This window comes from Orcinus orca, chromosome 19 (assembly GCF_937001465.1).
Source record: "Orcinus orca chromosome 19, mOrcOrc1.1, whole genome shotgun sequence".
NCBI classification, from domain to species: Eukaryota; Metazoa; Chordata; class Mammalia; order Artiodactyla; family Delphinidae; genus Orcinus; species Orcinus orca.
The window spans coordinates 3,873,849-3,890,422 of NC_064577.1; the positions used below are offsets into that span (position 1 = coordinate 3,873,849).

General features: G+C 35.1%; 1 protein-coding gene across 6 annotated transcripts in view; it reads right to left on the reverse strand.

Annotated features, from left to right (window-relative positions):
* NF1 (neurofibromin 1) overlaps positions 1–16,574 on the reverse strand; it is a 256,997-nt gene that overhangs the window by 148,745 nt on the left and 91,678 nt on the right. For all 6 annotated transcript variants that reach the window (XM_004267159.4, XM_004267158.4, XM_033423420.2 and 3 more), the window contains exons 13-14: positions 9,298–9,432; positions 5,605–5,718 (exon numbers count right to left, since the gene is read on the reverse strand). In XM_004267159.4, the coding sequence (XP_004267207.1) occupies positions 5,605–5,718; positions 9,298–9,432 (249 nt within the window). The remainder of the gene's footprint in view (positions 1–5,604; positions 5,719–9,297; positions 9,433–16,574) is intronic.

Below are 16,574 nucleotides of genomic sequence, written 5' to 3' on the forward strand. Positions count from 1 at the left end.
ATCTGCTGCCTCTTGGTCAGCAGAAGCTGCTTCTCCTTTACCTTGACATTTTTAAAGCCAAAGCTCTTTCTAAAAGTATCAAATCATCCTTTGCTGGCATTAAATTCTCCAGCTTTTAGATCCTTCACTTTCCTTTTGCTTCAAATTGTCAGATAAAGACTTCACTTTTTCTCGAAGTCAATAGGTATACCTTTCTTATAGCAATCCTGCACCCACATAAAAGCTGCCTTTTCAATACAAGATAAAAAGATATTTCACAAAAAGTGCAAGGTTTCATGCCACCTGGAGTATCTGCAGCAACAGCCTCATGAATTTCCATTCTCCCCCCAACCAACAGTCCTTATGTTGGATTCATTTATCTTGAAATGGCAGACAACCACAGCTGTCTACAATCTATAGCACATATCAAACAATTCAACTTCTTGTAATGTCATGACTTCTTTCTGCGTTCATCACTAGTGGCACTTCATATGGGTTACATGGTGTTATTCAAGGTATGTTACTGCACTAAAAATGATGAAAAATACATGAGAACCACAAGAGATCGCTTTTTACTGATACACAATTTACTGATGAGATTAACTGCTCATGCAGAGACTATGAGCCTCACACAGCATTTTAAATGGATACTCATGACACTTGAGCTCACCAAAATAGTAACAAAATGCAGTTATGAAATCATTACAGTAGTACAGTATGTACTACAGTTGATTTTATGCAGTTATGATTTAATACTGCATCTGTACATTTTTTTATATTTATTTTGACTGTGAAAGATGCCATGTACAGTCTGTAAGTGTGTGTGTAAGTTCTGATAAATTTTAACTTTTTATAATAGATTTATAAATGATAATATATGGATAAACAAGGTCTTACTGTATAGCACAGGGAGCTACATTCAATATTCTGTGATTAAAACATAACAGAAAAGAATATTAAAAAAAAGAACGTATGTATAACTGAATTACCTTGCTGTACAGTAGAAATTAACACAACATTGTAAATCAACTATATTTCAATTAAAAAAAGTAAAAAAGTGTAATAAAATAAATGACCCAAAAAATGATAATATAGACTGGTATCCATATATATTTTATGTCATGACATACCTTTTTCTTATTTTTTTTGGTATTTCTAGGTTAGCAATTCATTGGCAAGTTTTTTCAAATTGTCGTAAATATTCAGAAAGTTTTCCAACATATTTTTTGAAAAAATCTGCATACAACTGGACCTGCACAGTTCAAACCCATGTTGTTCAAGCATCAACTGTATAGTCATTTGATCTTTCATAAACCTTTTTGTTATCTGCTATCTAGCTTAATTTCAATGTAGTCATAAAAAATTTTTTGGATAATTTCAATCCTTCAGAATTCGTTGGGACTTGCATTATGCTCAAGATATACTAAATGTTCCACATGTACTTGAAAAGAAAATGCATTTATTGAATGCAGTGCTCTGTAAGTGTCAAACAGGTCAAATCTGATAACCATGTTGTTCAGATCTTCTACCCTTACTATTCGTTTGCTTGCTTATTCTACCAGACACTGAGAAAGGTATGCTCAAGTATCCCACTATAACTGTATTTGTCTCTCTCTCCTTTTACTTTACATGTTTTTATATATTTAGAAATTTTATGTTTTTGCTTTATATATTTTAAATCTTTGTTATTAGACTCATATAAAGTTTTATTTTCTGGATGGATTGAACCCTTTGCAATAATGAGATGTCTCTTTTTATCATCCAACATAGGACCACCTAAATACATAAAGCAAATATTAGCAGACATAAAGGGAGAAACTGACAGTAACATAATAATAGTAGGTGATTTTAACACACCATTTACATCAACAGACAGATCATCCAGACGGAAAACCAATAACGAAACACTGGCCTTAAACAACACATTAGTCTATATCAACTAACACATACGTAGAAAACATTCCATCCAAAAGCGGCAGAATACACTCTTTTCCAAGTGTACATGGAACATTCTCCAGGATAGATCACATGTTAGGCCACAAAACAAGTCTCAGTAAATTTAGGAAAACTGAAATCATATTAAGCATCTTTTCCAACCACAACACTATGAGACTAGACACCAACTACAAGAAACAAACTACAAAAAACACAAACATATGGAGGCTAAACAATATGCTACTAAACAACCAATGGGTTACTGAAGAAATCAAAGAGGAAATAAAGATACCTGCAGACAAATGAAAATGAAAACACAACGATCCACAAAAATCTATGAGATGCAGCAAAAGCAGTTCTAAGAGAGAAGATTACCTCAGTTCTAAGAGGAAGCCTAGCTCAGGAAACAAGAAAAATCTGAAATAAACAAGTTAAACTTACACCTAAAGGGACGAGAAAAAGAAGAACAAACAAAACCCAAAGTTAGTAGAAGAAAAATCATAAAGATCAGAGCAGAAATAAGAGAAACAGAGACTAAAAAAGAAATAGAAAAGATTAATGAAGCTAACAGCAGTTCTTTGAAAAGATAAACAAAATTGATAAACCTTTAGCCAGCCTCATCAAGAAAAAAAGGGAGAGGGCCTAAAAGAATAAAATCAGAAATGAAAAAGGAAAAGTTACAACTGATACCACAGAAATACAAATGATCATAAGAGATTACTATGAACAATTATATGCCAATAAAATGGACACCTGAGAAAAAAACAAATTCCTAGAAATGTACAGTCTCCAAGACTAAATCAAGAAGATATAGAAAATATGAACAGACCAATTACCAGTAATGAAACTGAATCAATAATAAAAAAAATTCTCAACAAACAAAAGTTCAGGACCAGATGGCTTCACAGGTGAATTTTACCATTTAGTGAAGAGTTAACACCTATCCTTCTCAAACTATTGTAAAACATTGCACAGGAAGGAATGCTTCCTCACTCATTCCACGAGGTCACCATCACCCTGATACCAAAATGAGACAAAGCTATGGCAAAAAAGAAAATTACAGGCCAATATCATTGATGAACACAGATGTGAAAATTCTCGACCAAATATTAGCAAAATGAATTCAGCAATACATTAAAAGATCACACACCATGATCAAGTGGTATTTATCCCAAGGACGCAAGGATTTTTTTTATATCCACAAATCAATCAATGTAATACACCACATTATCAAACTGAAGAATAAAAATCATATGATCATCTTAATAGATGCAGAAAAGGCTTTTGATAAAATTCAACATCCATTTATGATAATAACTCTCCAGAAAGTGGGCACAGAAGGAACATACCTCAACATAATAAAGGCCATATGCGACAAACCCACAGCTAACATCATACTCAATGGTGAAAAGCTGAAAGCATTTCCTTCTAAGATCAGGAACAAGACAAGGATGTCCACTCTTGCCACTTTTATTTGACATAGTTTTGGAAATCCTAGCCACAGCAATCAGAGAAGAAAAAGAACTAAAAGAAATACAAATTGGAAAGGAAGAAGTAAAACTGTCACTGTTTGCAGATGACATGACGCTATACATAGAAAATCCTAAAGACACTACCAAGAATCTATTAGAGCTCATCAATGAATTCAGTAAAGTTGCAGGATGCAAAATTAATACACAGAAATCTGTTGCATGTCTATATACACTAACTACAAACTATCAGAATGAGAAATTAAGGAAACAATTCCCATTTACCATCGCATCAAAAAAATAAAATAAAATAAAATACCCTGGAATAAACCTACTTAAGGAGGCAAAAGACCTATACTCCGAAAACTATAAGACACTGATCAAAGAAACTGAAGACAACACACAGATGGAAAGATACACCATGTTCTTGGATTGGAAGAATCAATACTGTTAAAATGACCATACTGGCCTTCCCTGGTGGCGCAGTGGCTAAGAATCCGTCTGCCAATGCAGGGGGCATGGGTTTGAGCCCTGGTCCAGGAAGACCCCACATGCTGGGGAGCAACTAAGCCCGTGAGCCACAACTACTGAGCCTGCACTCTAGAGCCTGTGAGCCACAACTACTGAGCCCATGTGCCACAACTACCGAAGCCCATGTGCCTAGAGCCCATGCTCCGCAACAAGACAAGCCACCACAATGAGAAGCCCACGCACCGCAATGAAGAGAAGCCCCAGCTCACTGCAACTAGAGAAAAGCTCACGCGCAGCAACGAAGACCCGATGCAGCCAAAAATAAGTTAATTAATTAATTTAAAAAAAAAAACAATGGAAGAAAATAAGTGGTGCTGGGGAAACTGGACAGCTACATGTCAAAGAATGAAATTAGAACATTCTCTAACACCATACACAAAAATAAACTCAAAATGGATTAAAGACCTAAATATAAGGCCAGAAACCATAAATCTTCTAGAGGAAAACAAGCAGAACACTCTTTGATATAAATGGTAGCAGTATTTTTTTAGATCTGTCTCCTGAAGCAAAGGAAATAAAAGCAAAAATAAACAAATGGGACCTAATTAAACTTAAAAGCTTTTGCACAACAAAGGAAACCATTGACAAAATGCAAAAACAGCCTACTGAATGGGAGAAAATATTTGCAAAGTATATGACTGATAAGAGATTAATATTCAACATATATAAACAGCTCATACAACTCAACATCAAAAAAACAAACAACCCGATTTTAAAAATGGGCAAAAGAACTGAATACACATTTTTCCAAAGAAACATATAGATGGCCAACAGGCATATGAAAAGATACTCAATATCAGTAATCATCAGGGAAATGCAAATCAAAACCACAATGAGATATCACCTCACATCTGTCAGAATAAACCAAAAGAACACAAATAACAAATGTTGATGAGGATATGGAGAAAAGGGATCCCTTGTACATTGTTGGCAGGGATGTAAACTGGTGCAGCCACTGTGGAAAACAGTTTTTTTCTCAAAAAACTAAAAACAGAACTACCATATGACCAGTAATTCCACTCCTGGGTACATATTGGAAAAAACAAAAATACTCATTAGAAAAGATACATACACCCCAATGTTTATAGTAGCATTATTTACAACTGCCAAGATATGGAAACAACCTAAGTGTCCATTCATCCAACAGATGAATGGATAAAGAAGATGTGGTAATGAATACATATATATACAACAGAATACTACTCAGCCATAAAAAAGAAAGAAATTTTGCCTTTTGCAGCAACATGGATGGACTTCGGCAGGCATCATGCTTAGTGAAATAAGTCAGACGGAGAAAGACAAACACTGTGTGACATCACTTATATGTGGAATCTAAAAAATCTAACAAACTAGTCAACGTAACAAAAAAGAAGCAAACTCACAGATACAGAGCCCAAGCTAGTGGTTACCAGTGGGAGGGAGTTTGGGGGGCAGGCAATACAGGGGCTGGGGAGTGGAAGGTACAAACTATTGGGTGTAAGATGGGCTCAAGAATATATTGCATAACATGGGGAATATAGGTAATATTTTGTAGTAACTGTAAATGGAAAGTAACCTTTAAAAATTGGATAAAAAAAATTTTTTAATAAAATAAAAATTAAAGAAAAAATTTAAAAGGAATAGATTAAAAAAAGGAATGTACGTAGTTACAACTTTACCTTCAAGAGCCTAGAATTCATTTTCCCCTTACCTCCATTGCTTCCTGAGCAATCTCTGGCATGTGTGACTGAGGTACCAGTTGGACGAGCCCTGTAATTAATTCTGCGGTACTGCCTTGAGTTTCAGGCCCCTGTTTTCTCGGATTCTGCAAACAAAAAAGCAAATTTCAATTAAAAAAAAAAATCGATGGACAAAGGCTGAAGGGTGGAGGGAATGGAGACTGACTGCTAATGGGTTCTAGGTTTATTTTTGAGGTGATGAAAGTGTTCTAGATGTTCTAGACCTAGATAGTGGTGATGGCTACACAACCTTGTAAATATACCAAAACCAGTGAACTGTACACTTTAAACAGGTAAAAACTTCATGGTACGTGAATTTTACCTCAAAAATAATAATAATTGTGGGGTTTTTTAAAAAAAAATCAAAACTGCTTTTGTTAAGAATTCTCAATCTACATCTATACTTGTTCATTAACGTGAATAATATCCAGAGAAAATCCTAATTAAAATAAAACAAAAACTAGGTATTAGCTTTTCAGTTAAGAAATTACATCAATAATGGAAGTAAATAATTTTTTTTCAGCAACACTACATTGGCTAAATAATATACCTCTGATTTGGAACTTCTGGTTTGGGATCTTAAACTTGTGATGAAAGGCAAAGAATGTGCATGCTTGATGAGGACTGCACAATTATCCTGTGTAGCCCTCTTGTCCAGTATAAGGACCTACCCAAATCCACACAGGGCTAGAATCCACACCTCCCGATACCCATACTTCAGACTTTTTTATTGTGGAAAGACATTGTATACAAAACAAAGCAGTATATAAATGTGAATGTCTACCTACTTAAAGAGACTAAAATGCTTCCTGTAACTTGGAAGAATCTATTTATACTTCAAGCATATATGGTTCATTTAAGTGAGGCCAATTCAATTAGTGCCCATATTTTATTTTGTTAACTACACACTCTTTCCCATTACAACAATTAAGGTAAGCCCTCACCCCAGTGTATCTATAATTCAAAAACTGCCCATTTTTCTGACATTTGTATTAATTCATTAATAACCCAATAACATTTACTGAACACCAAAGACACAACAAGTAAAAAAGACATGTTTCCTACCCTCTTGGAGCATGTAGTCTGGTGGGAAAGACAAACATCAATAAAATAATTAGATCAACAAGTTTAAATTGCAAATGAGAAAGAATTATGAAGTTACATGCTGCTATGAGCACTTGTAACAGGGAAATGTGGTATAGGCAGGGATGCTTCCTTAGGGCAGTGATAACAGCTCAGAATTAGGAATTACTATGTGAAGAGGACAGAGGATAGGGAAGCATACTGTAGGCAGAGGAACTGCAAGTGCACGGATAGGCATGAAGGAATGTAGTAAGAGGGAGTGAAAGGCCATCATGACTAGAGTAAAGACGACAAATATAATGCTAGATGTTGCAGAGGTGGTAGGTGGGAGACAAACGCTGCAAAACCATGTAGGTCTATTTGGAGTTTGCTTTATTCCCAAAGCAACCTCAACTAAAAGGTTTTAAGCTGGGCAGGAAGCATAAGATTTGCTTTTTGAAGATATCACTGTAACTTTAGTGCAGAGAAATGATTAAAAGGAAGCAAGAGATGATGCAAGCTGAGCAATTAGGAGGCTTGAAAAATTGAGAGTAGTATGAATTAGGATAGAGAGGTAGAGACAAGACAATAAAATCACATTACTTTAAAAAACCATGACTGAAATCACTTAATAGTTATTCCTATATTAATCCTATTTACTAAGATTTAGATTTTTATAGGTAAAATATAAAATAATCAAATATTTACAATGAATCTTTCACTATTTTAGCTTACCTTTGATTACTCTGAGAAAAGTTATTTAACCACTAGATGGCAGCAAAGAAAATAACTTCTATTTTAAATGATCCTTTTCTGCTTGCTAAATTTTAAACGTGGAAAACAGCACTTTTTGCTTAAATTCTTGTTCCTTGACAATAAAATATTTAACACAGAAGGCACTGGTGACTTTGATGTATTCTCTGATTCCGAATTATAGCTATGCAAACAGAGTGGTGCTAATATATGACATGCATGATGAAACAACACCACAAGTAACCTGGGCTACATAACAAAGAAATGAGGGGAAAACGTTATTTCATTCCTTTTATAAAGTCTTAATGATAGATTTTAGGACTTTTTCCACACCAAAGTTTTAACAATTTATTCTATTAGACTCCCAAATTTGGATGGGCTTCTCAAAGAGTTCAAAACAACACAGGCCTTTTTTTTTGGGGGGGGGGGGGTCACTAACCCTTTTGGGAATTCTGTCTCTCTCTCATCTCTTTTCTCTCCAGAAAAAATATTTACATAAATATTTTTTTAAATTCAGAGGATTCAAAGAACTCTTGAAAATATGGACATCAAGTTATGAACTCCTATAGTATAGTAATTTGAAAAATATACCATCAAAATTAAAAGTACCCTTAGCACTTAAAAAGCCTGTTGCTGAACAAAGCAATAGGAAATCGTTCTGTATGCTGCTCTCCAAGGACTGAAGAAATTCCACAGGGGTTAAATATGCTATCCTATGAGCTTCACAATATATTTCTGTTATGTTTGGGGCATTAATAATATTAGTGTTAATGTTAACTGTATTTTATTAATAGTAATAATACATAACATTTATTTAGTGCTCATTATGCATTTATTTTGCATTGTTCCTAAAAGCATGACATGTACTATCTCAGTCTGCTTAACAAGCTAAGGTAGGAACTATTATTATCATCACAATATTTCAGATAAGAAAACTGAACACAGAGAGGTTAAGTCACCCAAATCACATAGCTAATATGTCTCCAGAACCCATGTTTTTCATCCTTTCATATAACTGTCACTCATTTTCACTTGTTAGTTCCTAATTATCTTGTGTACTACAGTGATGCTTTCAGGAATCTAATACCATCTGAGGCTGTTAAGAGCAGAGTTGCCACAATAATTGAGCGCTAACCATACCCATTTTTTTTTCTTTCTTTTTTTTTTTGCGGTACGCGGGCCTCTTGCTGTTGTGGCGTCTCCTGTTGCGGAGCACAGGCTCCGGACGTGCAGGCTCAGCGGCCATAGCTCACGGGCCTAGCCACTCCGTGGCATGTGGGATCTTCCCGGACCGGGGCACGAACCCGTGTCCCCCGCATCGGCAGGCAGACTCTCAACCACTGTGCCACCAGGGAAGCCCTAACCATACCCATTTTTAACTCCTTTTTCTCCCAATACAGTATACATAGGCAAAGCCAGTGACATTAAAGGCTGATGACAGGAAGAAAGGGGGATGGAAAAACTCAATTTTTTGGCAATAGCAATTGGAGACTTAAAAAACCAACTGTGTAGATATAGGAAGCACTCAATTTATGGTTGCTTCATTACATCTAAACCCCATCCCAGGATTATGCCTGAATAATATATAATCTGGTAGCCGGGTATGGACAGAAGATCTTACCAAAGTATGTTAGTTTAATGATAAGAAAAATTAAGACAAAAGGTTAAGAAATCTGATCTAATTATATTAGTATTCTCTGTAAGTTCGTTTTCTTAGGGATCTCTTAGGTTTCATGTATGATCAGGAAGGTCAGTAAGTGTTCTTGAGCTAACAATCACCTTCAAGGTTTTGGCTTTCCAGCTAAACCAAACTAAGTATAATTTCAAGGCATTTTATAAAAAATACTTACACAAAGCAAGAGCTTTGGATCTGCATGAATTAGTTTCACCATGGACAAGAGAAGATACTTATAGCTTCTTGTCTCCAGGTCTGTAGGTTTTTCTTTAAATTTAAGGCTTGTTACTTTTTCTTTAAATGTAAGACTCTAAAAACAAAAACATGACATTCACCTTGTAAGAATCAGACATCAGAATCAGGATAATAGCTATTCAACTTTTTCAAGTAAATCTATTTTTAAAAAGCTTTGAAAAATAAAGGACATATTTTACACCACCAAATGTGTAGTCTTAGTAGAAACGTTCAATAGGAAGTACAAGATTAATATAATTAAGCTTGAAAAGCAAATAAAAATTATTTTTGCAACATTATTATATAATCTAATAAAGTTTAAGTGAAAATCTGCTAAGATACTAAAAGCTTTAATATAAGGTTGACTCCTATGTTAAAAACAATTTTTCAAATGTGAAAATATTAGAGATAAAATATTTATTCTATAGATCTCACAGATACATACAGTAAGCAACTCATTTAACAAAACATCTCATACAGGTATACACAAATATTTCATAGAATCAATGATGTTATCAACTGTAAGATGCATCATCATTTTATGTACCACAAGGAATGAAAACTCACTGTCAACTGTAAGACATCATACAAATAAGATGAACCCCAATTTCAGAAATGTTAAATAGGTACTTCTTAGAATTGATGAAATATGCTATACAGGCAATCTCTGTATTTAACAGTTTAACTTTAAGATTTTCTTTTTCCTTTAATGGTATTCCATCTCTCTCAAGTTACAGAATGCATGTATTTTGCCTGAAGAACATTGATAAAACAGAGAAAGAATTCTTTGAGAAAAATTAAATCATGGAAAATGTGTTTCAATTACAGAGATACTATGGCAGATGCTGTGTTAATACTATAATTATGGATGTTATTCAACTGGAAATCCAACAATTATATTCTGGATCCAATACCACCTTTCTATCTGTTCTTACAAAACATTTCCCCTTTTCCTTTAAAAGGAAACAAAAATGTATGCTTTTGACATGTATGTTTTTATATGCAATACACAGGAGAATATCCAGCATCTATGGACTCATAATAAAAATGTCCTTGTAAAAGGCTGACCTTCAAAGGTAAAAAGTAGAGATGCATATCTATAACATACAGCAATTATTGTCAATGTTTACATGTGAGAAATGCATTTGTTATTATGCCCAAGAACACTGAAGGTTTTTGTCCTCAGTGTGGAAGAAAAACTATCTAATATACTACAGGAATGTCACTACAGAAAATAAATAGCAAAACTTACAAATAACAAGTTGCTTTTATATTTATAATCCCACAACAAACGTCCTACCAAATATATTTAATAAATGCTGTTTTTACTGTTTGCTCCCATTAAACTTCTTTTCATTCTAAGTCGAAGTAACACTGTAGATCAAGGTAAAACTTTCATTAAACAAATTTATTTATTAAAATGTCACTAAGTGTAACTGTTCTTCCATGATGCAGCCATTGCACAGGAAAACGGAGCAGAGAACAATTAGCAGATATAAAAATTATCCACTTATTAACCATTTCCAGAAAGTAAATAATAGTTTGATAATATCATATCAATCTCAGATAGCAGCATACAAATTTTGTTCCAGCATGGCTGCCTAATACAAAATGTAAAACTTGAAAAATTCTACACCACTCACAATTATTAACTTGAAATAGACTAAAGACTTAAATGTAAGATTGGAAACCATAAAACTTCCAGAAGAAAACAGAAAAAAAGACCTCCTTGACATGAGTCTTGGCAATGATTTTTTTTGTATATGACACCTAAAGCACAAACAACAAAATAACAAGTGGGGTGTTGTTTTTCAAACTAAAAAGCTTCTGCACAGGAAAAGAAATGATTAACAAAATGAAAAGACAACCTAGGGAAGGGAAAAAAATGTGCAAATCATAAATTGATAAGTGGTTAATATCCAAGATAAGTAAAGAATTCACGTATCTCAACAGCAAAATCCAAATAATCCAATTTTAAAAGGGGTAAAGGACACGAATAAACATTTTTCCAAAGAAGACATACAGACACATGAAAAGGTACTCAAATCACTAACCATCAGGGAAAATGAAGTCACAATGAGCTATCACCTCACACCTGTGAGACAATGACTATCATCAAAAAGACAAAAGATAACAAATGCTGGTGAAGATGTGGAGAAAAGGGACCCCTTGTGCACTACTGGTGAGATTTAACTGGTACAGCCACTAGGGAAAACAGTATGGTGGTTCCTCAAAAAATTAACAATAGAATTACCATAAGATCCAGCAATTCTACTTTTGGGTATTTGTCCAAAGAAAATGAAAACACTATGTCAAAGATATATCTGCATCCCTATGTTCACTGCAGCATTACTTACAATAGCCAAGACATGGAAACAAGTGTCATGAAACTGTGGTACATACACACACACACACACACACACACACACACATAATGGATTATTATTCAACCATAAAAAAGAAGGAAATCCTGCCATTTGGACAACATGAGTGGACCTGGAGGGCATTATGCTAAGTGAAATGAGTCAGACAGACAAAGACAAATACTGTATGATCTCACTTATATGTGGTACCTTAAAAACAAAACAAAACAAAAAACAAACTCATAGAAAAAGAGCTTAGATTTCTGGTTACCAGACACAGGGAGTAGAGGTTGGGAGAATTGGATGAAATGGTCAAAATATACAAACTTTCAGTTATAAGGTAAATAAGTACTGGGGATGTACAACATGATGACTATAGTTAACACTGCTGTATGGAAACTTGTTAAGAAAGTAGATCCTGAGCTCCCATCACAAGGAAAAAACCTTTTTTTCTTTTTTTTTTGTATGTATATGAAATGATAGATGTTAACCTAACATATTGTGGTAATCATTTCACACTATATGAAACTTAAGTTATTATGCAGTACATCTTAAACTCATATAGTGCTGTGGGTCAATTATATCTCAATAAAACTGAGGGAAAAGACTTGAAAAATTTAAATAAATTTTTCAATTCAAACACCTTTTAATTAGTGACCATTAGTGGGTTACCTAAAGTCAAAAATAACATGCTAAAGAAGAAAGATATTTCTTGGCTAGAAATGTAAGAAAAATAAACCATCCATTAGTTTATTAATTAATCTTCCACATTGCAAACAACAGTAGGAATCCAACCTGGTATATGCACATTGGCCAAAGAGGAGAGGCAGTCGTGCCCAGGAAAAAATTCATGAATCAGAGTACTCAGGTGTTTATGAAGGGCCAAAACCACCTGTTAAGTTAATTAAGGCCATGACTGAATTATAGGCATGTAGGAAGCATGTGCTGAGCCAGGATCCCCTTTAAGAAGGAAAATTTTCGTGCAGAATCTACACATATTATTAACAGGCTATCTTATTTTTAAAACATAAATGATTAGTGCTGAGATAAATATCTCAAATTTTTAAAAATACTACAAAAGTACAAAATGGAGAAGCTATGGCTCAATGTTCATATGGAAAAGGCTAAAGAGTTTAAATGATTAAAAGCTTAATCTAAAATAATGCAATCCTTGACTGTATTAGTAGAAACATCATATGCAGACACAGCAGGTTAACAGTTTTCATCAATTATTATACCACATCTAGAACACTAAACTCAGACCTTAATATGTCATTTTCATTGAAAAAAAGCAACGAAGATTCTTTCCAGAAGAGAAGCATACCAGATGGAGGAGGGTTTTGAAAGCAGGTCAAGTAAGAAATTCAACAAATATGTACTAGATGCCTACGACATGCCAGATACTGTTCTAGGGACCAGGAACTGGGTGCTGGACAAGCCAGACAAGGCTCCTGCTTTCATCAAGCTAAAACAAGGGTAGGGGAAGACAGCTGAAGAACTGGAAAGACACTGGACTGAATGTTGACTATTTACTAACCATGTGATGATATGTCTTTCATTTAACAGTACTTGTGCCTCAGTTTCCTTAGCTGTAAAAACAGAGGAAACAAAGTGCATACCTACACACACTTTTGAAGAACCCTTAGCAGTACAGTATAACTTTATTCAAATATCTGCAGTGCTGTCTTTGTGTGTGCGTGTGTGTGTGTGTATGGAGCTTGTTTTCTTTATTTGATCTCCTGTGCTGCTTCTTTTTTTTTTTTTTTGATTGGAGTATAGTTGCTTTACAATACTGTGTTAGTTTATACTGTACAGCAAAGTGAATCAGCTATACATATACATATATCCCCTTTTTTTTGGAGTTCCTTCTCATTTAGGTGACCACAGAGCACTGAGTAGAGTTCCCTGTGCTATACAGTAGGTTCTCATTAGTTACCTATTTTATACACAGTATCGATAGTGTATATATGTCAATCCCAACCTCCCAATTAATCCCACCCCCCCTGCAGTGCTGTCTTATGGAAGAATCAGAAGGGTTCTCTAGAGCTCCAAAAAAAGAGAGAGGATTATGATAGGTGGGAGTGATAGGGACATGAGTTGATCTTGGTTGGAGAAAAATTTTTAAATACTTGGCTCTTTACAGAAAGAAATTTATCCAAATCCAGAATACAAAGTAGTTGTAAAGCCTAGAAACACATATTATTTTAACTTGACACAATGAAATCCTTGACTAATTCTGCAGCAAACTGAAAGCTAAGGTTTATCAGAGCCACAAATTATCTGAGGCAATGCAAATAAGAACAACCCACTGAACATATCCTATCATACAGTGGCTCTCAACTGGGGGCAATTTTGTTCCCCAGGGAATATCTGAAAAATGTCTGTAGACATTTTCGTTTTTCATGACTGGCTGGGGGGCAAGAGATGCTGCTGGTGTCTAGTCGGTAGACGCTAAGGATGCTGTTAAACATCCCACAATGCACAGGACAGTCCCCTACAACAAAGAATTAACCATGCCAAAATGTCAGTAGTGCCAAAGTTGGAAAACCCTGATGTGAAGTATCTCTAAACCATTCATTATGTATATTTGACTGTTTCCAGACTTTATGGGCACTGTACTTGGCTCTTCATTAGAAGTTTTCAAGCAAAACCTACAAGACTGGCATCTCTGTGACTGTTCAGCTCATCATGCTTCCCCGGCATTAACAATGTGCTTGGCAGCTAGCGGAAATTTGATACTTCCTATATGTGTTGTCAGACTGTTCACTCACCAGGCTTAAGAGAGATAAGATTCACCTTAAGGATCATCCAAATTGAAGCATTTTCTTATCCTAAAAAATTATTTCATAGTAGATTTGATGATTATTTTCCCTGATAAGAGTATCAGCCAGAGCTTGGATGGGAGGGGAGTTTGGGGGAGAATGGATACATGTATATGTATGGCTGAGTTGCTTTGTTGTACACCTGAAACTATCACAACATTGTCAATCAGCTATACTCCCATATAAAATAAAAAGCAAAAAAAAAAAAAAGAGTATCAGCCAGGAAGCTGTCCCTTGGCCATTATGTACAAATACATATACATATAAAATTTCACGGACTTCCCTGGTGGCACAGTAGTTAAGAATCCACCTGCTGGGCTTCCTGGTGGCACAGTGGTTAAGAATCTGTCTGCCAATTCAGGGGACATAGGTTCAAGCCCTGGCCCGGGAAGATCCCACATGCTGTGGAGCAACTAAGCCCATGTGCCACAACTACTAAGCCTGAATTCTAGAGCCCGCAAGCCACAACTACTGAGCCCACGTGCCATAACTACTGAAGCCTGCGCACCTAGAGCCCATGCTCTGCAACGAGAAGCCACTGCAATGAGAAGCACGCCCACTGCAACGAAGAGTAGCCCCCACTCACCGCAACTAGAGAAAGCCTGCACACAGCAACGAAGACCCAACACAGCCAAAAATTAATTAATTAATTAATTTAAAAAAAAAGAATCCGCCTGCCAATGCAGGGGACACGTGTTCAGTCCCTGGTCCAGGAAGATCCCACATGCCGTGGAGCAACTAAGCCCGCGAGCCACAACTACTGAGCCCACGCGCCTAGAGCCCGTGCTCCACAACAGGAGAAGCCCCCGCAAAGAGAAGCCCGCACACCAAAACAAAGAGTAGCCCCCACACCACAATGAAGAGTAGCCCCCACTCTCCACAACTAGAGAAAGCCCGTGCACAGCAACGAAGACCTAACACAACCAATAAATAAATTAATTAAATTAAATTAAATTAAAAAGTCAAAATTCTAACTTCCCAGAGGATATTTGGAATGAATAAATAGGTCAGTAAATAATTTTTAAAGTTTATTTTAAGTCATTTTCTAAAACTTTTCAAAAATGAATGTCAAGTTAATAACATTTAAGTAGCTATTATTTATGTTTATCTCCAATTGATTTATACTTGGATTGAAATTTTCATTTTTTTAAAAAATTAAGTACTTGGCATTACAAAAACTAAAGATAACTTTGCATTTTATTTAATAAAACATGACTGCCATGCTCTTTTGGCTATAATTTTTTGGGCTAAATAATCCCAAAATATATGGTGTAGCAAACTTCTCTATTTGAACATCTAAGATAAACAATCCTCAGAAACAATGGCTGACAACTGGATCAGAGTGAACTAGAACTGTATAAAACCAAAATATTTTACTGACTGAGGGAACTTGGAAAAAGAGATGTATGCCAGGAAGAAAGCTGTTTAAATTATCTTTTAAGTGTGAAGTGGCTAATTTACTATTAAAACCAATAGGTGAAAACATGCCACATGCCACATTTTCATGTGAAATGACATGATGTGACTATAATGGTAACTATACACAGAAAAGTCAAAGAAACCAAGGACTTTTCTGAGGTAGTTACAATGGTCATACATACAGCCACTGCCCACTGCCATGCAAAACAGTGACTGGTTGGCATCTGACCATGTGAGCGACAGTAGCCAAAAAGAATAGAAAATAAGAAGCAGAAGACAAAGCACTACCAATCGATGTCAAGAGTTGCCATGTATAATACTCCGGCTATACATGAATACCAAGAAATGACTTCTACCATCTTCTAATTGTCTTTTTAAATTGGTTCTATTTGAGTTTCCAAATTAAGAGTATTAATCTGTGAGAATGCTTATTTGAAAATATCTACTTTTATTAAGTTTAAACAGAGTCAAACTTTAATATCAAAGTGCCTATCATTTTTAATGTTCAAAGCATGTTTAATGAAATATGAAATATTTTTATTTTAAATATAAACTTTAAATTTTATTTGTAATTTCCTGTGTGCAATATTCAGCATCCAATGGGCAAAACTGTG